At 40.0% G+C, this 18471-nt stretch overlaps 1 protein-coding gene across 2 annotated transcripts in view; it reads left to right on the forward strand.

The window, feature by feature from the left end:
- The window catches only part of LOC149131568 (suppressor of tumorigenicity 7 protein-like), a 33906-nt gene extending 16609 nt beyond the window's left edge, over positions 1 to 17297 (forward strand). Inside the window, exons 2-13 of one of the 2 annotated variants that reach the window (XR_016237807.1) lie at positions 53 to 516; positions 1942 to 1996; positions 2706 to 2805; positions 3539 to 3636; positions 4475 to 4589; positions 6277 to 6349; positions 7235 to 7337; positions 11629 to 11779; positions 13177 to 13269; positions 14312 to 14451; positions 16090 to 16490; positions 16596 to 17297. Coding sequence is in view for 1 of the 2 variants with exons in the window: in XM_089339211.1 (XP_089195337.1) it covers positions 2787 to 2805; positions 3539 to 3636; positions 4475 to 4589; positions 6277 to 6349; positions 7235 to 7337; positions 11629 to 11779; positions 13177 to 13269; positions 14312 to 14451; positions 16090 to 16185 (888 nt within the window). In the remaining variant the exon portion in view is untranslated. Of the gene's footprint in view, positions 1 to 52; positions 517 to 1941; positions 1997 to 2705; positions 2806 to 3538; positions 3637 to 4474; positions 4590 to 6276; positions 6350 to 7234; positions 7338 to 11628; positions 11780 to 13176; positions 13270 to 14311; positions 14452 to 16089 lie in introns of those variants that run through there. The other variant, XM_089339211.1, reaches the window with a different exon arrangement.
- The last annotated feature ends 1174 nt before the right edge of the window (positions 17298 to 18471 follow it).

Here is an 18471-nt window from a genome sequence, read left to right on the forward strand (position 1 = left end):
AGGATTTTAGTTGAAAAATTGATCTCATTTTTTCTTTTTTTTCTTATTTTAGTACTTATTGTATTTGTCTCTTTGCCAAACTGCGAAGTTAAACAGACGTAAACAAACCAACACCAGGTTTCCAATCGGTAGTGTGGGACCGTTTTTGCATCTTTGGAAACGTTTTTGTGTCTTCAGGATCCTTCAGGCATCTTCGGGAAAGTTTTTACGTCTTTGGGAACCTTCAGGCGTCTTCGGGAAAGTTTTTACGTCTTCGGGAACGTTCTTGCATCTTCGGGAACGTTGCTGCGTCTTTGGGAACATTGTTGCACCTTTGGAAACGTTCTTGCATCTTCGGGATCGTTGATGCGTATTCGGGTATCTTTTTGCGTCTTCGGGAACGTTTTTGCGTCTTTGGGAACGTTTTTGCCTCTTCGGAAACGTTTTTGCCTCTTCGGAAACGGTTCGAATTCTGCTCGAATGGTGCAGAGGGAGGCCGAACGGTCACAAGTACGTTCGAATTACCATATGATAAAGGTAAACCTTCCTTTTCGCTTTTTAATAATAAATTGTTTTATATTCTATTTTCAAAGAATCCCCTTGTTAACACATTAATAGAACGTGTTTATTGTTGCAAACATTTGGCAGAAACCTACCTTTAGTTCCTATAAAATTCCACCTTTGTCTTCTTACATTGCACTTCCACTAAATATATCTAATTCCACACCATTAACCTTTATTCCAATTCACCTATCGCTCTATATCTCTCCATTATTAGTTTTCTGCTAATTTCTTTCTTTCTCCTCCTCCTCTTTCTATAAACTACCTTTGACATTATATCTACTAATGAATTTTTTAAAAAAAGACATAGCAGTGTTCCCTTCGGCATATACACAGTTATCACATTCTGTTAAAATGTCTTCTTGATGTGATTGGTTTCTTTCCCTGCTGAGAAGATTGCATTGTTTTACACCATTTCATTCTTTCTGGAATAATACCAATGTTGTCTTCAAAGCATATGTCGGAAGTAAAAAGAATTTGACTAACACCTGCGTTTAACTCCATTTATTTATTTATCTTTCTTATACAAAACATTTCACCTTAACCTGGAGTTTCTACCTTTATAAACAGGTTGTTACATTCTTGTTACTTGCGTGCATCTTTGCTACCCTGGTAGCTGTTTATTTATTTTTTCTGTGTTATTTGTAAACACTGAAAAAACACACATACATGTATGTATATATATCTATATTTATATATGTATGTATATATACCCCGACACACATACACATACATACACACACATGTACACACACATGCAGTAAACGCACATATACCTCCCCACACAACCCCTCGTTCACACGCACACATAAAATACACACGCACATGTACACACGCACATACACTCACGCACAAACATATATACACCCGCAGTTTTGCTATCATTCCTATGACAGCAGGTATTGTTTTAGTCTTCAGGTTCCACATTTTGCTAATTTCTATTTGAAAATCTTTATCCTCATCATCCTCATCCTCCTCATCATCCTCATCATCATCCTCCTCATCATCCTCATCATCATCCTCCTCATCATCCTCATCATCCTCCTCATCATCCTCATCACCCTCATCATCCTCATCACCCTCATCCTCCTCATCTTCCTCATCCTCATCCTCCTCATCTTCCTCATCCTCATCCTCCTCATCTTCCTCATCCTCATCCTCCTCATCTTCCTCATCCTCCTCATCATCCTCCTCCTCCTCCTCATCCTCATCATCCTCATCACCCTCATCCTCCTCCTCATCCTCCTCATCCTCCAGTCTTCAACCAGCTTATTGTTTTTACTCTATTTCTGATGATCTTCTCCCTCTGGTTCTTCATCAGTTTCTGCCCTATCTCTTACTCTTTCTCCCTCTCTTTCCAAAGCCAAGATCGAACTAATGTCTCTTTTATTCACTCTCCAGGTGTGCTACGTCCCTCATCTTGTTGGCTGAAGAGGAGTCACAGTCTGTTGCCGAGGTAACTGCCCTATCCACCTTTCTCTAAACTAAATCCCACCATCACCACCCCACAAATTTCAGGCTTTTGTGCCCATAGTACAAAGGATTAGTAGTTCATTCATTGTCGTTATGAGCCTCCTCTGTTGTGGGGGATCCCCCATCACAAGCTGGATCAGCAACGGAACACTTTACTGTGTTATGTTACTTAGATCCAATAACTGGTAAATACAATCCAAATTGAAAAGAAATCCCTCATTCTATCTATCTGCCTGTCTATCTGCCAGTCTATCTATCTATCTGTGTATTTGTCTATCTATCTGTCTATCTACCTATCTGCCTGTCTGTCTATTTATCTATCTGTCTGTCTATCTGTTTATCTATCTGTACATTTGTCTATCTATCTTCTTCCATTGTCCTGGAACGTCACCCATAAAAACAAAAGGAAAAAATAATGTTCTCCTCTTCTAAACAAAAAAAAACCATATTTGAATTATAGAAATGAACAACCTGTTTGCACATTCACAATATTATTTGACAATTTCAAAGACAAATGAAAGCGCGAATAATAATAATAATAATAATGAATAAATAAAAATTTCTTTTTTCCAAAATTCTGGCAATCTCCTTTTCATCTCAATATACAATATCTGTACACCATTTCTAACACTCTGTACATATATATATGTCTGTATATGTTTATCTATGCACACATGTCTATATAATTTCAGGCTGAGAAACTATTCAAGCAAGCATACAAATATGCAGAGATCAGCTATAAAAAGTCACAACAGACATGTCAGCAGTCACTGATGCATGACACAGCACACAGTAAGTAGAGAGATGTGGAGTGTTGTGTGGCCTCGGGTCGAGTATGGCATTGGGTGGGTTAGGGTTAGGGTCCAAGTGGTGTGTGGAGGTAGGTGTAGTGTGGCACTCAGTGGAATATAGAAGAGGTAATGTGCAGTGGTGAGGTCACTGTTATGCATCACTGGTAACATGTAACCCAGTACAAGTTGTTGCATGGTTGGGTGGTCACTGATGGTGGTGGTGGTGGTGTGCAGATTGTTGTTTCTTCATCATTGTTACTGTTTCTTCTTCCATGCTGGCATGGGTTGGACGAGACTTTGTTGTTGAGTCAGTACTTCAGGTCCTCCTCACCCCTTCCTTTATTCCAACAGTCTGCACTCATTAAAACTGCTGATTGTATCTAATTAGTGAACCTGCGATGTTTGATTCATGTAAAATGATGTTGTCGTTGTTGGCGGTGACGTGTGTGTGTGTGTGTCTTATGCTCTTTGTGTAGGTGAGTGTAGGGGCTGACGAGTGGACTCCCTCAGCATTGTGGATCCCAACATCCAGATGGCTGAGCTGCTCAGTGTGGAATGACTTGCAGGAGCTTTATGTGATGTCATCAACAATGGATGGGGGGGGGGGGGGGAACCAAACATGAGATGCTCATCTGAGTGAAATGGAAGTACGAAGCTCAAAGCAACGTTCTTCTCTTTCATATTCACACGTCCAGCATTGATGAAACCACCTTCTCTTATCTCTGTCTTTTCAGGAAGAGACACCAATGTTCTAGTTTACATCAAAAGACGGCTGGCCATGTGTGCACGGAAACTCGGCCGGACAAAGGAAGCTGTGAAAATGATGAGAGATGTAAGTGCCAATGATTTTTCAAGCATTCTTAAATTTTCTGCAATCTTCTGGGACTTTCTGGGATTTTCTGAAACTTTCTAGAACAATATGAGATTTCTCTGGACCCTCTTACATACAACACAGTGTTGGGGGCTGAGTGGGTGGGGCTGTATTTTTATTATCATCATTTACTGTTTGTTTTTCATGCTGGCATAGACTGGACAGTTTGACAGGAGCTGGCAATGACGGGACCTGGCAATGATGGGACCTGGCAATGACGGGAGCTGTACCAGGCTCCATTATTTGTTTTGACATGGTTTCTGTGCTTTGATGCCCTTCCTAACACCAATCACTTTACAAGGTGTACTGGGTGCTTTTCATGTGGCACCAACACCCGAGGACAGATTTGTGCCAGTTGAGAGATTAAAGATATAGAGATTATAGCTCTAATCTTGTGTATGAAAGCAGTAGATTGGCAGAATTGTTAAACCATCAGATATTGTTGTTGTTTTTTTGGGTTATGGCCTATAGAGTCAAGATTTTAGTTTTAAGAATTCAACTCTTGCAAAGAAATCAGTGAAATTTCACAGCTTATATTTCATAGGTTGAGTTGACAACATAAACTTGTAATATTTGAAATATAGAGCTGAACAGTAATAACCAGCTTTTCCATGTTTTCAGTTTTTGTGATGCAGTCCCCCCTCCCCCCTTTTTTTTTGTTTTGGCAACACAGCTCCATTGCCTGTTTCAGCTTTTTTTATTTTTCCTGTAACATGCTTCAACCCACCTTTGTGTGTTTTTTTTTCCTCTTTCAATACAGTCCAATCAACTGCCTCCATCTTTATGAATCTCATTTCAGTTAATGAAAGAATTCCCAATGATGAACCTGTTCACAATTCATGAAAACCTCATAGAAGATCTCCTAGAACTACAGGCTTACTCAGATGTACAAGCAGTATTAGCAAAATATGATGGTCAGTAAAATATTAACCCTACTATATGTTTATCTTAATTATCTTAACACCATCATCATCATAATTGTCATTTTTACATTTGTTGTATTCAGACTTAAGAGCAGGGATATAATTAACAATCTGGGGAGAAATAAATGTTGATAGGACTGGTCCCTGTTGTATACACAGCTTGTGTGTCCTACACTATGAAGGGGAAACGTTTCGTGGTAGATCTTCACACAATTATGAACTCTCTACATTTGATCTTGTATTGTGTGGCTTGAAAGAAACCTTGTTAGTCTGTGAAGGTTTTTCTGTTTTTTTTGTTTTTTTTGTTGAAAGTAATGTGGTGAAGAAGGTGAAGAGAAGAGAGAGAACTCTGACAAAAGAAGGGCTAGAATGGGGTGAAGAGAATAAGAGTACAGAAACGAGAGAAATAATGTTGGGTTTATTGAGTCAGGTCTAGTAATAGAAGTAGATTGTATGTGTGTGTGCGTATGTATGTATATATAAAGATAGATAAAGCCAGTCTATGGGATTACCCTGAGTTTCTTATCCATAGAGTGCTTAGCTTTACAGGGTATCATCAGACCCCAAAACCTGTTGGCACATAGCCTCTGTAGTCAGTGGCCCCGTGACTATAGAGGCCATGCACCGACTGGTTTTAATCTCGTAGACTGGCCTTGTCTCTCTTTACAATATACTGCTCTATAACTTAGAACATGCTTCTTTTTACAATTTATGTTTTACCGATAAACCAGACACACACACACACACATATACATATGCACATTTATATAAATATACATACACACACACACACACACACACACATGTATATACATACATGCACACACACACACACACACAGAGAAATACATACATACATGTGTGTGAGTGTGTACATATCTCTGTGTTTGTCTGTGTCCCACCCACAGACCCACTCCATCCTTGCTTCACAACACCAGAGACTGGCAGACTAAGCACCAAACTTAAAAAGAAGTTGTGGGGATCGATTTTGCTTGAAGAAACCCTTTAAGGCACCGTGCCCCTGTGTAGCTGCTTTCGCAATGCCTGAAAGAAGTAAAAGACACACACACACATGCACGCGTGTGTAGCTTTGTGATAAAGCAGTTTGCTTTGGAACCAAATGATGAAGTAGTTTGTTTCTGCGAGCTGAGGTTCTTTCTTCTAAAAGTCCCAGGTTGAGAACAAAAACCCACAGGCACATTGAATCTGTGTGTGTGCGTGCGTGGGTGTCTGTTTCATTTCTACCCTTGGCAAAAGGCCTGAAATTTTGGGTAGAGGGCCAGTCAATTTATATCAACCCCAGTACATAACTGGTACTTAATTTATTGACCCTGAAAGGATGAAAGGCAAAGTCAACCTTGCTGAGATTTGAACTCAGAATGTAAAGACAGACGGAATACCACAGCATTTCGCCTGGCATGCTAACATTTCTGCCAGCTCGCCACTTTGTGTGAGTGTCTGTTGATATTTGTGCAGTGATTGAAAACGAAGCCACCATTCATTCAAGCTATGTCTCTTGTGTTCATTCTCTCTCTCACACACACACACACACACACACACACACACACACGTATTTGACTTTATACACACCTTATGTCAATACATGTATTGACACACACACACACACACACACATGTAGATATTTGATTTTATTCATACCCTATGTATATATTAACAGATATAAATCTTCCAAAGTCAGCTACAATATGTTACACAGCAGCATTACTAAAAGCCCGAGCTGTAGCAGACAAGTAAGTAACCTTTTTAACTTGTTGTTGTTGTGTCAGAGCTAAACTAGATTGAAAGACATTCCAGCTATGACCATCCTGTGTGATTTTTAAACTGTCTAGAACTATGTTATCAACTGTATCTTTCCTCCATTGAAGTTTCAGAAAGGATTTAGCTGTGATTACTACGCCAGTCGAGTGACCCCTTACAGGCTTTCAGTGGTTAAGTACAGCCTTCCCTCAATCACTTGAGTGACTCGGCCAAGTTTTCTTCATTGGTCGAGTGCAACAAAATTGATGTTTTGGCTGACTGAGTTGAGTATGAAACTTTCCTTAGTGACTTGAGTGACTGAGATGAGTGCAGGCATCTCTCATTGGCTGCACCAAACCAATGGAGGCAAGAGTAAAATTTATTGATGGAAAGCCTTCCAACGATGCCAGCCACCTTTTGAATTTCACTCAAATACTAGAAGTACAAACTTTGAGGATTTAGTGAAAGCAAACATTTTCAAATACTTTCTAGTTTGATCAAATCTTCTTCTCTCACTGGCCACATTTCACACCTGCCTTTCTGATTACATTTCACATTTGCCTCTCACTGGCCACATTTCCCAACTGCCTCTCTCACTGGCCACATTTCCCAACTGCCTCTCTCACTGGCCACATTTCACAGCTGTATCTCTCATTGTTATTGTTACTTGCTCATTGTTTCATCATTATCATCACCATCATCATTATTATGAAAACGTCATCATTTTTACTTCAGTTTTTCTCAGTGATCTAATGGGGAAGGAGTGTTCACCCAACAGGTCATCCCAGCTCAAATCAATTCCCACCCAAAGCTGCCCAGTTTCTGTCTGGTCAATAAGGTTTTGTGGCTGTTTATTTTGTTATTGATTTTCTTTACAGATTTTCCCCAGATGTTGCTTCTAAAAGAGGTCTCAGCTCAGCAGAAATGTCAGCTGTTGAAGCCATTCACAGAGCTGTGGAATTTAATCCTCATGCACCTAAGGTAAGATGACACTCTATGTGTGTATGTGTGAATGTATATGTGTGTATGTACATACATACACACACACACACAAGGGGAAGTCAAAATTATCTTGTACTTTTGCTACGACATATCTTTATTATTGTCACACTGCCTTATGCGCATGCTTGCTTCTAGTTGGTACTATTAAGCTCACGTAAATGAAGTTTGAGCCTGATTGTACCACATAAGCATGGCCACTCCACAAGCCATGTGCACCAAAGAAGAACAAAGAGCAGTGATCCAGTTTCTCTGGTCGGAAGGTGTGTCAGGTGCTGGAATTCAAAGTGAGGTTTTAGCACAACATCGGGACAGTGAACTACCATGTAGAAGTGTATGTGTGGGGGTGGATTGAGAAGTTTAGTTGTGATTGGAAAGGCGTGACGCACAAAGAGGGAGCAAAATGCCCATCAATCTTCACTACTGATGAGATGATTCAGCAAGCTCGAGAGATGCTAATGATGAACTGGCTCACCATTAATCATCTCTTGGATCACCGCTCTTTGTTCTTCTTTGGTGCACATCGCTAGGGGAGCAGCCATGCTTACACTGTAAAACCAGAAAGAAAAATGGCACGATCTGGCTCCAACTTGGATCATGTCACCACAATAGTACCAACTACAAGCATGCATGCGCAGAAAACCATGTGACAATAATAAAGATATTTTATGACGAAAGTGCAGAAAATTTTTGACTTCCCCTCTTGTATAGGAGTGGCTGTGTGGTAAGTAGCTTGCTCACTAATGACATGGTTCCAGGTTCAGTCCCACTGCATGGCATCTTGGGCAAGTGTCTTCTACTATAGCCTCAGGCTAACCAAAACTTTATGAGTGGATTTGGTAGACGGAAACTGAAAGAAACCTGCCGTATATATATATATATATATATATATATATATATTTACTTGGAGAATGGAGCAACAAATACAAGAAAAAGCATTTTCATCCAACGAAAATGCTTTTTCTTGTATTTGTTGCTCCATTCTCCAAGTAAATACATAAACTACAGTTTAAGCAACATATTACCTGCCTCTGGACGCCCTCTTCCCAAGACGGTACCCATACAGGTGATCCCCAGGAGTGCCTCCGGATTTAAACATCCCCTGGTTGCTTGGATGCTTCAGACTACCCCTGAAGGATCGAAGCAAACCTACCACTTAACTATATATATATATATATATATATATATATATATATATATATATACATGTTGGCTTATACAGTCTGTTAAAGTCTGTCATACCGGCCATGACGAAGGGAAATAGCCCTGAAACTCGAGTCGCCTTTATATATTTATATTTATATATTTATATATTTGATCCTTTATATTGAACACTCAATATTTCATCTACATTCAATACTTTCTTTCATGGTGCCATCCATTTTTATTTTATTTTATTTTATATTATATATTGTATATTATATTATATATTGTATATTCCATATTCTATACCCCACATTGGTTCTGCAGGAATATAAATAAAACATAAAAAACAGACAGTGTTGGAACTCTTTTAAACTAAATAATATATATATATATACACACACACACAACTGTAGCGTGGAAGGTGTTTATAAGCCATTTAAGAAACACAAGAACCATTATATTCACTTCAACATTTAAATATAATTTCCAAAAATATTTTTGTTGCTTTGAGACTGCAACCTGTTCGCTGACAAAATTCCATGCTGCATCTGAGAAAGTAACAGTTCATGATATATATGTACGTATGTGTGTGTGTGTATGCATATGTGTACTTGCATATGCATGTGTCCATGCCTATATGCATGTATGTATGTATGTAAGTGTGTACGTGCGTATTTAGGTAAGTGTGTAGACGTGTTTGTGTGTGTGTACATGTGAATGTATGTTTATGTACTGATATGTGTCAGTTCAAGTTGTATACATGACTTAATTTGTTAACGGTTTTATATATATATATAACTTTTATAAGTAATATTCTAAAAGAATATGTAACTGAACTTATATTGAGTGCTCTATTATTTTGAGCAAATAAATGTGTATATATGTGTGTTTATATTATTAATAAATTCATAAACTTATCAATAATATTCTCAGAAAATCAATATTTAATATTTCGAAAGATATATGTCCAATATGACATGGTAATATAATAAATTTAAAATTTAAAATATAAATATACGAAATATAAATATAAATATGTGTAAGGGACAACCGTGCGAACTCAAAAAGGAGAAATGGTGACGAATGGAAAAACAGAGGACTCCTTTTATTTAAACGTGTCACACGGTCGAACATACAATTATATATCAAAGATGATATATATAATATGTTATGCGACGATAACATAGATGACCAGCAATGAAAGACCACAACAGTATTAGATGAATAACAGAGATATTTATTATGCTGTTAAAGATGTATGTCTGTGTGAGAGTGTGAATGCGACATATAAGAACATAATCAAAGACAGGCCGTCATGCAAAGAAAAGTGTGTATGTGAGTGATACATGTGTGTATGAGTGTTTACAGCAAATAGAAAGAGTCAATAACACGTGAGCAATTATACCAGATCTTTAGTACACTATAGGAAAAGTTCTGTATGTGAAAGTGAGTTGGCTGAGTGTGGCAGAGCTGATCACTAGTTGTGATGTCGTGGCATCGATGCCGGGCCGTGATTCTTGTTATACAGATGTTCGTCGCTGGCTGAGAACTCTTGTCTGTTTATTTACCGTGGTGAAGCTGAGTCACCTAACAGAATCGAAGAGAGAGATGTGCCGCGGAGGTTTGGTTTGGTGTACATAGTAAGTCGTGTTGACGCTGGTGGTGTAGAGGCTGTTTGGTAGTAATCGTGTTGGTCATGACGATGATGCTGGATAGTAGTTGTAGACTCTTGTTGCTGATGTGGCGACGGTGGAGGTCATCGTGGCTGGACGAAGCTGCTGAAGTGGTCGCTGGAACTGCTGCTGCTTTTGTGTGGTACACGGAACAGTCTCTAAGAGAAACTGGACCGAGACAAATTTGTGGGGTATGAGTTGATCTATTTATAGCGTTAAGAGGGCTCCAAATGCCTTCAGAATTTTACTCTATCACGTGACCTTATTAGGGGCCGTGATTGGTCAGTTTGTGTTCTGGCGGGAAAGGTTCGAAGAAGTTGCCGATTCGAATAATAATCAGTCACGTGATGACAAGGAATGGGTTCTCTACTACGCTCGCATTTATTTATATTTAAATGAGAAGATTGTATGTAATGGCGATAGTAGTTTTGTATCTAATGGCGGTAGGTAGTTTCACTACATATGTATAAAAATATGAATGTAAATAAAGATACATGTGAATATAAATGCGTAATTAAGCGTGAATATTGTAAAGTCTAAAATATTAAAAAAACCTAAAATTTAAAGAATTAAACATCTGACGATCGTTTCGCGGATATTACTATAATCACAATGTGATCAAAAGATCAGCATGCTATCAGTAATTCCGCATTTATATTCACATGTATCTTTATCTACATTCATATTTATATTTATGTTTCGTATATTTATATTTTAAATTTTAAATTTATTATATTACCATGTCATATTGGACATATATCTTTCGAAATATTAAATATTGATTTCCTGAGAATATTATTGATAAGTTTATGAATTTATTAATAATATAAACACACACACACACACACACACACACACACACACACACACACACACACACACACACACACATATATATATATATATATATGTATATATACACATACATAGATACACACACACACACACATACACAGATACACACACACACACATACATAGACACACACATATATGTGTGTGTGTGTGCATTTGTCCCTCTCACCACCGTCTAACGGTGAATGGATACAACGTCTTAGATACATATATACACATATAACCATACTTATACATATATACAAGCACACACAATCATATAGACACTCACACACACTCACAAATATACGTATAAAGTATAGACACACGTACGCTTGAAGGACAAAGGTTGGAATTCACATTACGCCCATTGATGATATTGTGATGCAAATGGCTGTAGTCATTTGTTGCTAAGGTGTAGAGGTCATGTTTGGAGTGTCAGTGGGAACATAAATTCACATGTGGTCCCCAATCACATGCATACACACTTTGGGATATTGTGAACCATGTGTGTGTGTGGGCAGGTTTGTATGTGTATGTGCACGTGTGAATTCTTATATTCTATGTCCCCTATATGTCCAGATAGTCTCACCTGCTTTCTTATCTTCTCTTATATTTCAGTACCTGCTGGAGATGAAAAGCCTCATACTACCTCCTGAACACATCCTGAAGAGAGGTGACAGCGAGGCCATAGCCTATGCCTTCTTTCACCTACCACATTGGAAACGGGTTGATGGTGCCCTCAACCTCTTACACTGCACATGGGAGGGCAGTAAGTATTGTTGTTGTTGTTGTTTTTAGGGTGGTGGGGTTCAGGGGGTCGCGTGATGACCTGCTGGGCTACATGTCACGCTACATTAATAGCACCACTTACCCACACAACTCTCAAAGAGAATGGACCATATTACACCACCACCACCACCACCACCAGATCACACACTGCACCCCACACCCTCACTACTACACCTACCCTACATTGTCCTTCTCAAAATAATCAACCACATCATCAAAATCTTAAAGCTACAAGAGTCATTAAAAACTTTCATCATTTAACATCCATTGTCCATGTTGGTATGGGTTGGACAGTTTGACCGGGGCTACACCAGGTTCCAATCTGATTTGGCAGGGTTCTCTACAGCTGGATGCCCTACCTAACACCAACCACTCCAAAAGTGTAACGGGAGCTTGTATGTGCCACTGGCATGGGTGCCATTTGCATGACACCAGTATCTGCCATGACAGCGATTTTACTTGGCTTGATGGGTCTTCTTCTCAGGCACGACATAATGCCAAAGGTGTTGATCATTACCTCCATTAGGCCAACACTCAAAAGGAGCTTCTCATGTGCCACCAACAGCATCAGCCACTTTGCCTCCGCAAGGCCCAATGCTTGAAAGGTGCTTTTTATGTGCCACCGGCACAGGAGGTGCCGGTTACATGACACCAACATCACGCTTTACATTGAAATTGTAGTTTCGGTTGATGCTGGTGTCGCGTAACTGGCACATGAAGGGCACCTTCTGAACACCGGGCTTCACAGAGGCAATGACGAACGACCAAGACCTTGGCATTATGTTGTGCTTGAGAAGAAAAAGATCTGTGAAACCGATTAAAATTGCATTTGTGGCAGAGACTGGTACCACACAAATGGCATCTGTGCCGGTGGCATGTAAAAGCACCCATCACACTCTGGAAGTGGTTGGCATTAGTAAAGGCATCTAGCCATAGAAACCATGCCAAATCAGACTGGAGCCTAGTCCAGCCTTCCAGCCCAGGTTAAATCACCTAACCCATGCCAGCATGGACAAAGGACATTAAATGACGATGATAATGATGATTTCACTGAGTAATCTGAATAGAAAAGGGTTATACATACATATATATATGTGTACATATCTCCTTTTAGCATTTAAGCCAGCCATATCTGGGTCCCTAATATTGAACCTGTTTTTTTGTCCAAACTAGCCAGATCAGCCTTCTCACACTTACCATGCAATGTCATTTTAAAACTAAACAATCACATCATTGAAAACTGAAAGCTATGAGATAATCCAGGATTAATTCAAAACGGGAAATAAATAAGGATTAGATTTGACAGAGTAATCTCTGAATGCTGAAAGGGTCAATCCATTCTGTAATAACAGCTGTTTCTCTTTTCTTTCTCCACAGCTTTCCGTATGATCCCTTATCCTCTGGAGAAGGGTCACCTTTTTTATCCCTACCCCACCTGTACAGAAAGCATCGATAGAGAACTTTTACCATGTAAGTACCTCTGCTAAATTCTTCTTCCTAGCATCATCAAATTATCGACAAAATAACTGGTTGAGCATCAGACAAAATATCCTGTAGTGTTTCATTATGGCTCTTTACATCCATCCGTCTTCTCCACCACTACTCCTGAGGGGATTGTTGAGGTAAGAGGCCTCAGGCCCCTCCTCCATAGGGTCCTATGAGAAGTATCCAAGTCTCCTGCCAGTTGTAGGGATGGAGTCCTTAGACCCCTCCTCCATAGGGTCCTATCAGAAGCAAACATCTTTATACTTTCTGGCTGGATTCCCAAGAATGACCACCTGAGACTATGGATATTGTACAACCATTTCTTTCTTGTTCCACCCCAGGACTCCTGCTGGCTCACTCTGCTTTGGGCAAGTGTCTTCTACTATAGCCTTGGGCCGACCAAAGCCTTGTGATTGGATTTGGTAGACAGAAACTGAAAGAAGTCCGTCGTATATATGTGTATATATATATATATATATATATATATGTTTGTATGTCTGTGTTTGTTCCCCTCTCCCAACATCACTTGACAACTGATGCTGGTGTGTTTACATCTCTGTAACTTAGTGGTTCGGCAAAAGGGACCAATAGAATAAGTACTAGGCTTACGAAAAATAAGTCCTGGGGGTTGATTTCCTCAACTAAAGGTGGTGCTCCAGCTTGGCCGTTGTCAAATAACTGAAACAAGTTTAAAAATAAACGAATAAGATGTGGGGGCGGGGGGGTAAAAAGGAAAGAAAATTCACAGTGACAATGTTCTTCTGACCAGTGAAGACAATGTTTTGCCCTTTCTGCAGGGATCATCCTCAAACACTTTCAGTTCCTTTTTTTGATCATTGCAAGTGCTCCATACAATCACTGGTATCTAACCATCTTGAGATGCCACATCTTTTCAATTTCAATGAGCGAATTTTATATTTTCTGGGCTTATCAAATTCTTTTGCCAAGATATTATGGTCACAAGGTATGTATGTCAATTAGTAAACAGACTTTATTGTTATTATTATTATTATTATTATTATTTCAGCCTTCCATGAGGTGTCTGTGTATCCCAAAAAGGAACTTCCATTCTTCATCCTCTTCACAGCCGGTCCCTGTTCCTTCACAGCACTCCTTGCACTCCTCACACGCCAATACCCAGAACCCATGGGAACTGTTGCTAAAACGGTAAGTTCAAATTCCACCAAAATCGCCTTTGCCTTTCATCCTTTCAGGGTTGATGGAATAAGTACCAGTTATGCACTGGGGTCGATGTAATTGACTTACCTGCCTCCCCTGGAATTGCTGGTCTTGTGCTAAAGTTTGAAACGATCATTATTACTATAATTCTGTTTGTCATTCTGTTACTTAGCTTGTCTGTAATGCTTTTCATGTGAGACAGAAAGAGGGAGAGAGAAGCAGCCATGATATGATGCGGTTAAAAAAAGTTAGTTGATGAGGAGAGTTAGGAGTAAAATTTTAGCAGAGAGGTGATGTTTTGAGGTCAAAGAGAGGCAGAGAGAGGTGGAGGTGCTGGTGGTGGTGGAGGTGCTGGTGAATTGAAATATGTATTGGCTCTGACCCCTCACCTTGGCTCATATATTATCGATGATGTGGTTTTCAGAGTATACCATATTGCATTAAATTGTTACCCCTGTGAAACTGTGACCCCCTATATTTTACATCTAAAATTTTTTTTTTTTTTACTATTTTTGTTTTCTGGACAGGAAATTGTGACCATGTAAATTTTGAAATGTAATTTTTTTTTTTTTTCTGAATGGAAAAAAGCAGAAAATAATTCTATGAGTGCTGTGTATTAAGTCTTGGACAAGTGTCATCTACTATAGTCTTGGGCCGACTAAAACCTTGTGAGTGGATTTGGTAGATGGAAACTGAAAGAAGCCCATCGTATATATGTATATGTATATATATATATATATATATATATATATATATATATGTTTGTGTGTGTGTTTTTCCCCAGAACATCACTTGACAACTGATGCTGGTGTGTTTACGTCCCCGTAACTTAGTGGTTCAGCAAAAGAGACCAATAGAATAAGTACTAGGCTTACAAAGAATAAGTCCTGGGGTCGATTTGCTCGACTAAAGGCGGTGCTCCAGCATGGCTGCAGCCAAATGACTGAAACAAGTAAAAGAGTAATTATTCATTGTATTCCGTCCAATTTCCTTTGCTTTCCAATGATTAGCAGATGAGAGACTATCTTCTGATACAGACACAACTCGGGTTATGCTTTCAGGTTTCTTGGAATAAAGCTTTCAGAAATAACCCAATAAGTCTACCATTAATTCTGTGAAATATTCCCAATAATTAATGCGATGGAGGCAGTGAGATGGCAGCACCGTTAGTACGCCAGGCAAAATACTGAGCAGCATTTTGTTCATCTTTACATTCTGTGTTCAACTTTGCCTTTCATCCTTTTGAGGTTGATGAAATAAGTACCAGTTGCATACTGAGGTCAATGTGATCGACCGTCCCCCGTCTCCACAAAATCCAGGCCTTGTGCTTACACTAGAAATTATTATTATTATTAAGGTGTTAAGCTGGCAGAATTGTTAGCACGCTAGACGAAATGCTTTGTGGTGTTTTGCCTGTCGCTATGTTCTGAGTTCAAATTCCACCGAGGCTGACATAGCCTTTCATCCCTTTGGAGTTGATAAATTAAGTACCAGTTGCAAATTGTGGTCGATGTACTCGATTATTTCCCCCCCCCCCAAAAAAAAAATTGTAGGCCTTGTGCCTGAAACAGAAATGATTATTTTTACTATGATTATATTTGTGTTTTCTCTCTTTATTCTGCTCAGGTCCTGGGTTGGATGTATCTTCCAATCAGCTGCCTCATAGAAAACCTCGAAGCCATACTACCATCAAACCTCTTACATCAGCTCTCCAGGATCTAATCTCTGCTCGACCACACTGAAACCTCACCTCACATCACCAAACATCAAACATCATCTTGGTCCCTTCAAACCACCACTTCCTATCCCAAGACTACCATCACCCGCTCTCACTCTCTCTCTGTCTCAGTCTCCCTCCCTCTATCAACCTCCCCCCACAACTTTGTCACATACATAAACACACACACAACTACTAAACTGTGATGACACCGCCCCTCCCCTCCCCTCTACCGCCACTTGCACCAACATACAACACCCAATATCCATCAAGATGAGCTATACAGTCACCTAAATTGTAAAGAACAACAGCCAAATCTCCCTCAAATCACACCCTACTCTCTTGTCTATGTATATATGTATGTATCAGCCAATGAGGGAGGCCTCTACATGGTAGCTAGACCTGCTAGAAATAGCAGCCAAATCTCCCTCAAATCACACCCTACTCTCTTGTCTATGTATATATGTATGTATGAGCCAATGAGGGAGGCCTCTACATGGTAGCTAGACCTGCTAGAAATAGCAGCCAAATCTCCCTCAAATCACACTCTACTGTCTTATCTCTGTATGTATGAGCCAATGAGGGACACCTCTACATGGTAGTTACACTTGTTAGAAACAGCAGTCAAATCTCCTTCATATCACACCCTGTCTCAACAACAGGAAGAACACTTATGCCAATGCCATCCTTGATATATGACCAAAAAGCTGGATGGCCATGGCTAGAATTCCTCTGACCATGGTTCTGCTCATTCGGGACTAACCTAGGGCTAAACTACACCAATTTGTCTTTCTCTTTATTTAACTCTCTCCCACTTTCTCCTCAACAACACAATTTAAAACCTACTACAAGCGTACCGCCTTCCCCCCCCCCCCCCCCCCCCCCCCACACACACAACCATCTTATAATGTGATTCCCTCGTTCACATGTGGGCTCCATCATTCAAACAGGCCCTTTCGGTCCCCCCTCCCACCCGTTCCTCAACCTTTCCATCCATCCAACCTACCAGCTCCTTTACCCACCCTCTCCACACCCCTGCAATATGGACTCTTGGCTATTTTGCCGTTTGAACTCTTCATCCGACCTTTGCTACTTAAATATAAACGTTTTAACTCAACCTGTTGTCTGTGTTTGTTTTATTTATTCCCTTTTACTGGTACAATTAAGGGGGCTGAAATGAAAACAGGGGAAATCTTATCATGTAGTACTATCGTTTACTATTATAAGCAATACTGCTATATTGTATAAAGTTAAAGTTAAGGATTATTAAGAAGAAGAATTATAACAAAAGGATGAAATGTTTTATAAACTTTTACCACAATAGAGGGAGGAAAAGAAAATTATCTAGAAATAGTTATTAGATTTATACATGTTACAAAACTTAAATACTAACTAATTAGATCATCATCATCATCATCGTTTAACGTCCGCTTTCCATGCTAGCATGGGTTGGACGATTTGACTGAGGACTGGTAAAACCGGATGGCAACACCAGGCTCCAATCTAATTTGGCAGAGTTTCTACAGCTGGATGCCCTTCCTAACGCCAACCACTCAGAGAGTGTAGTGGGTGCTTTTACGTGTCACCCGCACGAAGGCCAGTCAGGCGGTACTGGCAACGGCCACGCTCAAAATGGTGTCTTTTATGTGCCACCCACACAAGAGCCAGACCAGGGGCACTGGCAACGATCTCACTTGGCTTGCCGGGTCTTCTCATGCACAGCACATTTCCAAAGGTCTCGGTCAGTAGTCATCGCCTCGGTGAGGCCCAATGTTCGAAGGTCTTGCCTCACCATCTCAGCCCAGGTCTTCCTCTTCCACGGATTCCCTCAACTGTTAGGGTGTGGAACCTTTTCACGCAGCTATCCTCATCCATCCTCACCACATGTCCATACCAGCGCAATCGTCTCTCTTGCACACCACAACTGATGCTTCTTATGTTCAGCTTTTCTCTCAGGATACTTACACTCTGACGGGTATGCACACTGACATTACACATCCAGCGGAGCATACTGGCTTCATTCCTTGCGAGCTTACACATGTCCTCAGCAGTCACAGCCCATGTTTCACTGCCATGTAGCATGGCTGTTCGTACACATGCATCATACAGTCTGCCTTTTACTCTGAGTGAGAGTCCCTTTGTCGTCAGCAGAGGTAAGAGCTCTCTAAACTTTGCCCAGGCTACTCTTATTCTAGCAGCTACACTTTCAGTGCACCCACCCCCACTACTAACTTGGTCACCCAGATAGTGGAAGCTATCGACTACCTCTAGTTTTTCTCCCTGGAATGAGA

This window comes from Octopus bimaculoides, chromosome 21 (genome assembly GCF_046866305.1).
Source record: "Octopus bimaculoides isolate indiv1 chromosome 21, ASM4686630v1, whole genome shotgun sequence".
NCBI lineage: Eukaryota > Metazoa > Mollusca > Cephalopoda > Octopoda > Octopodidae > Octopus > Octopus bimaculoides.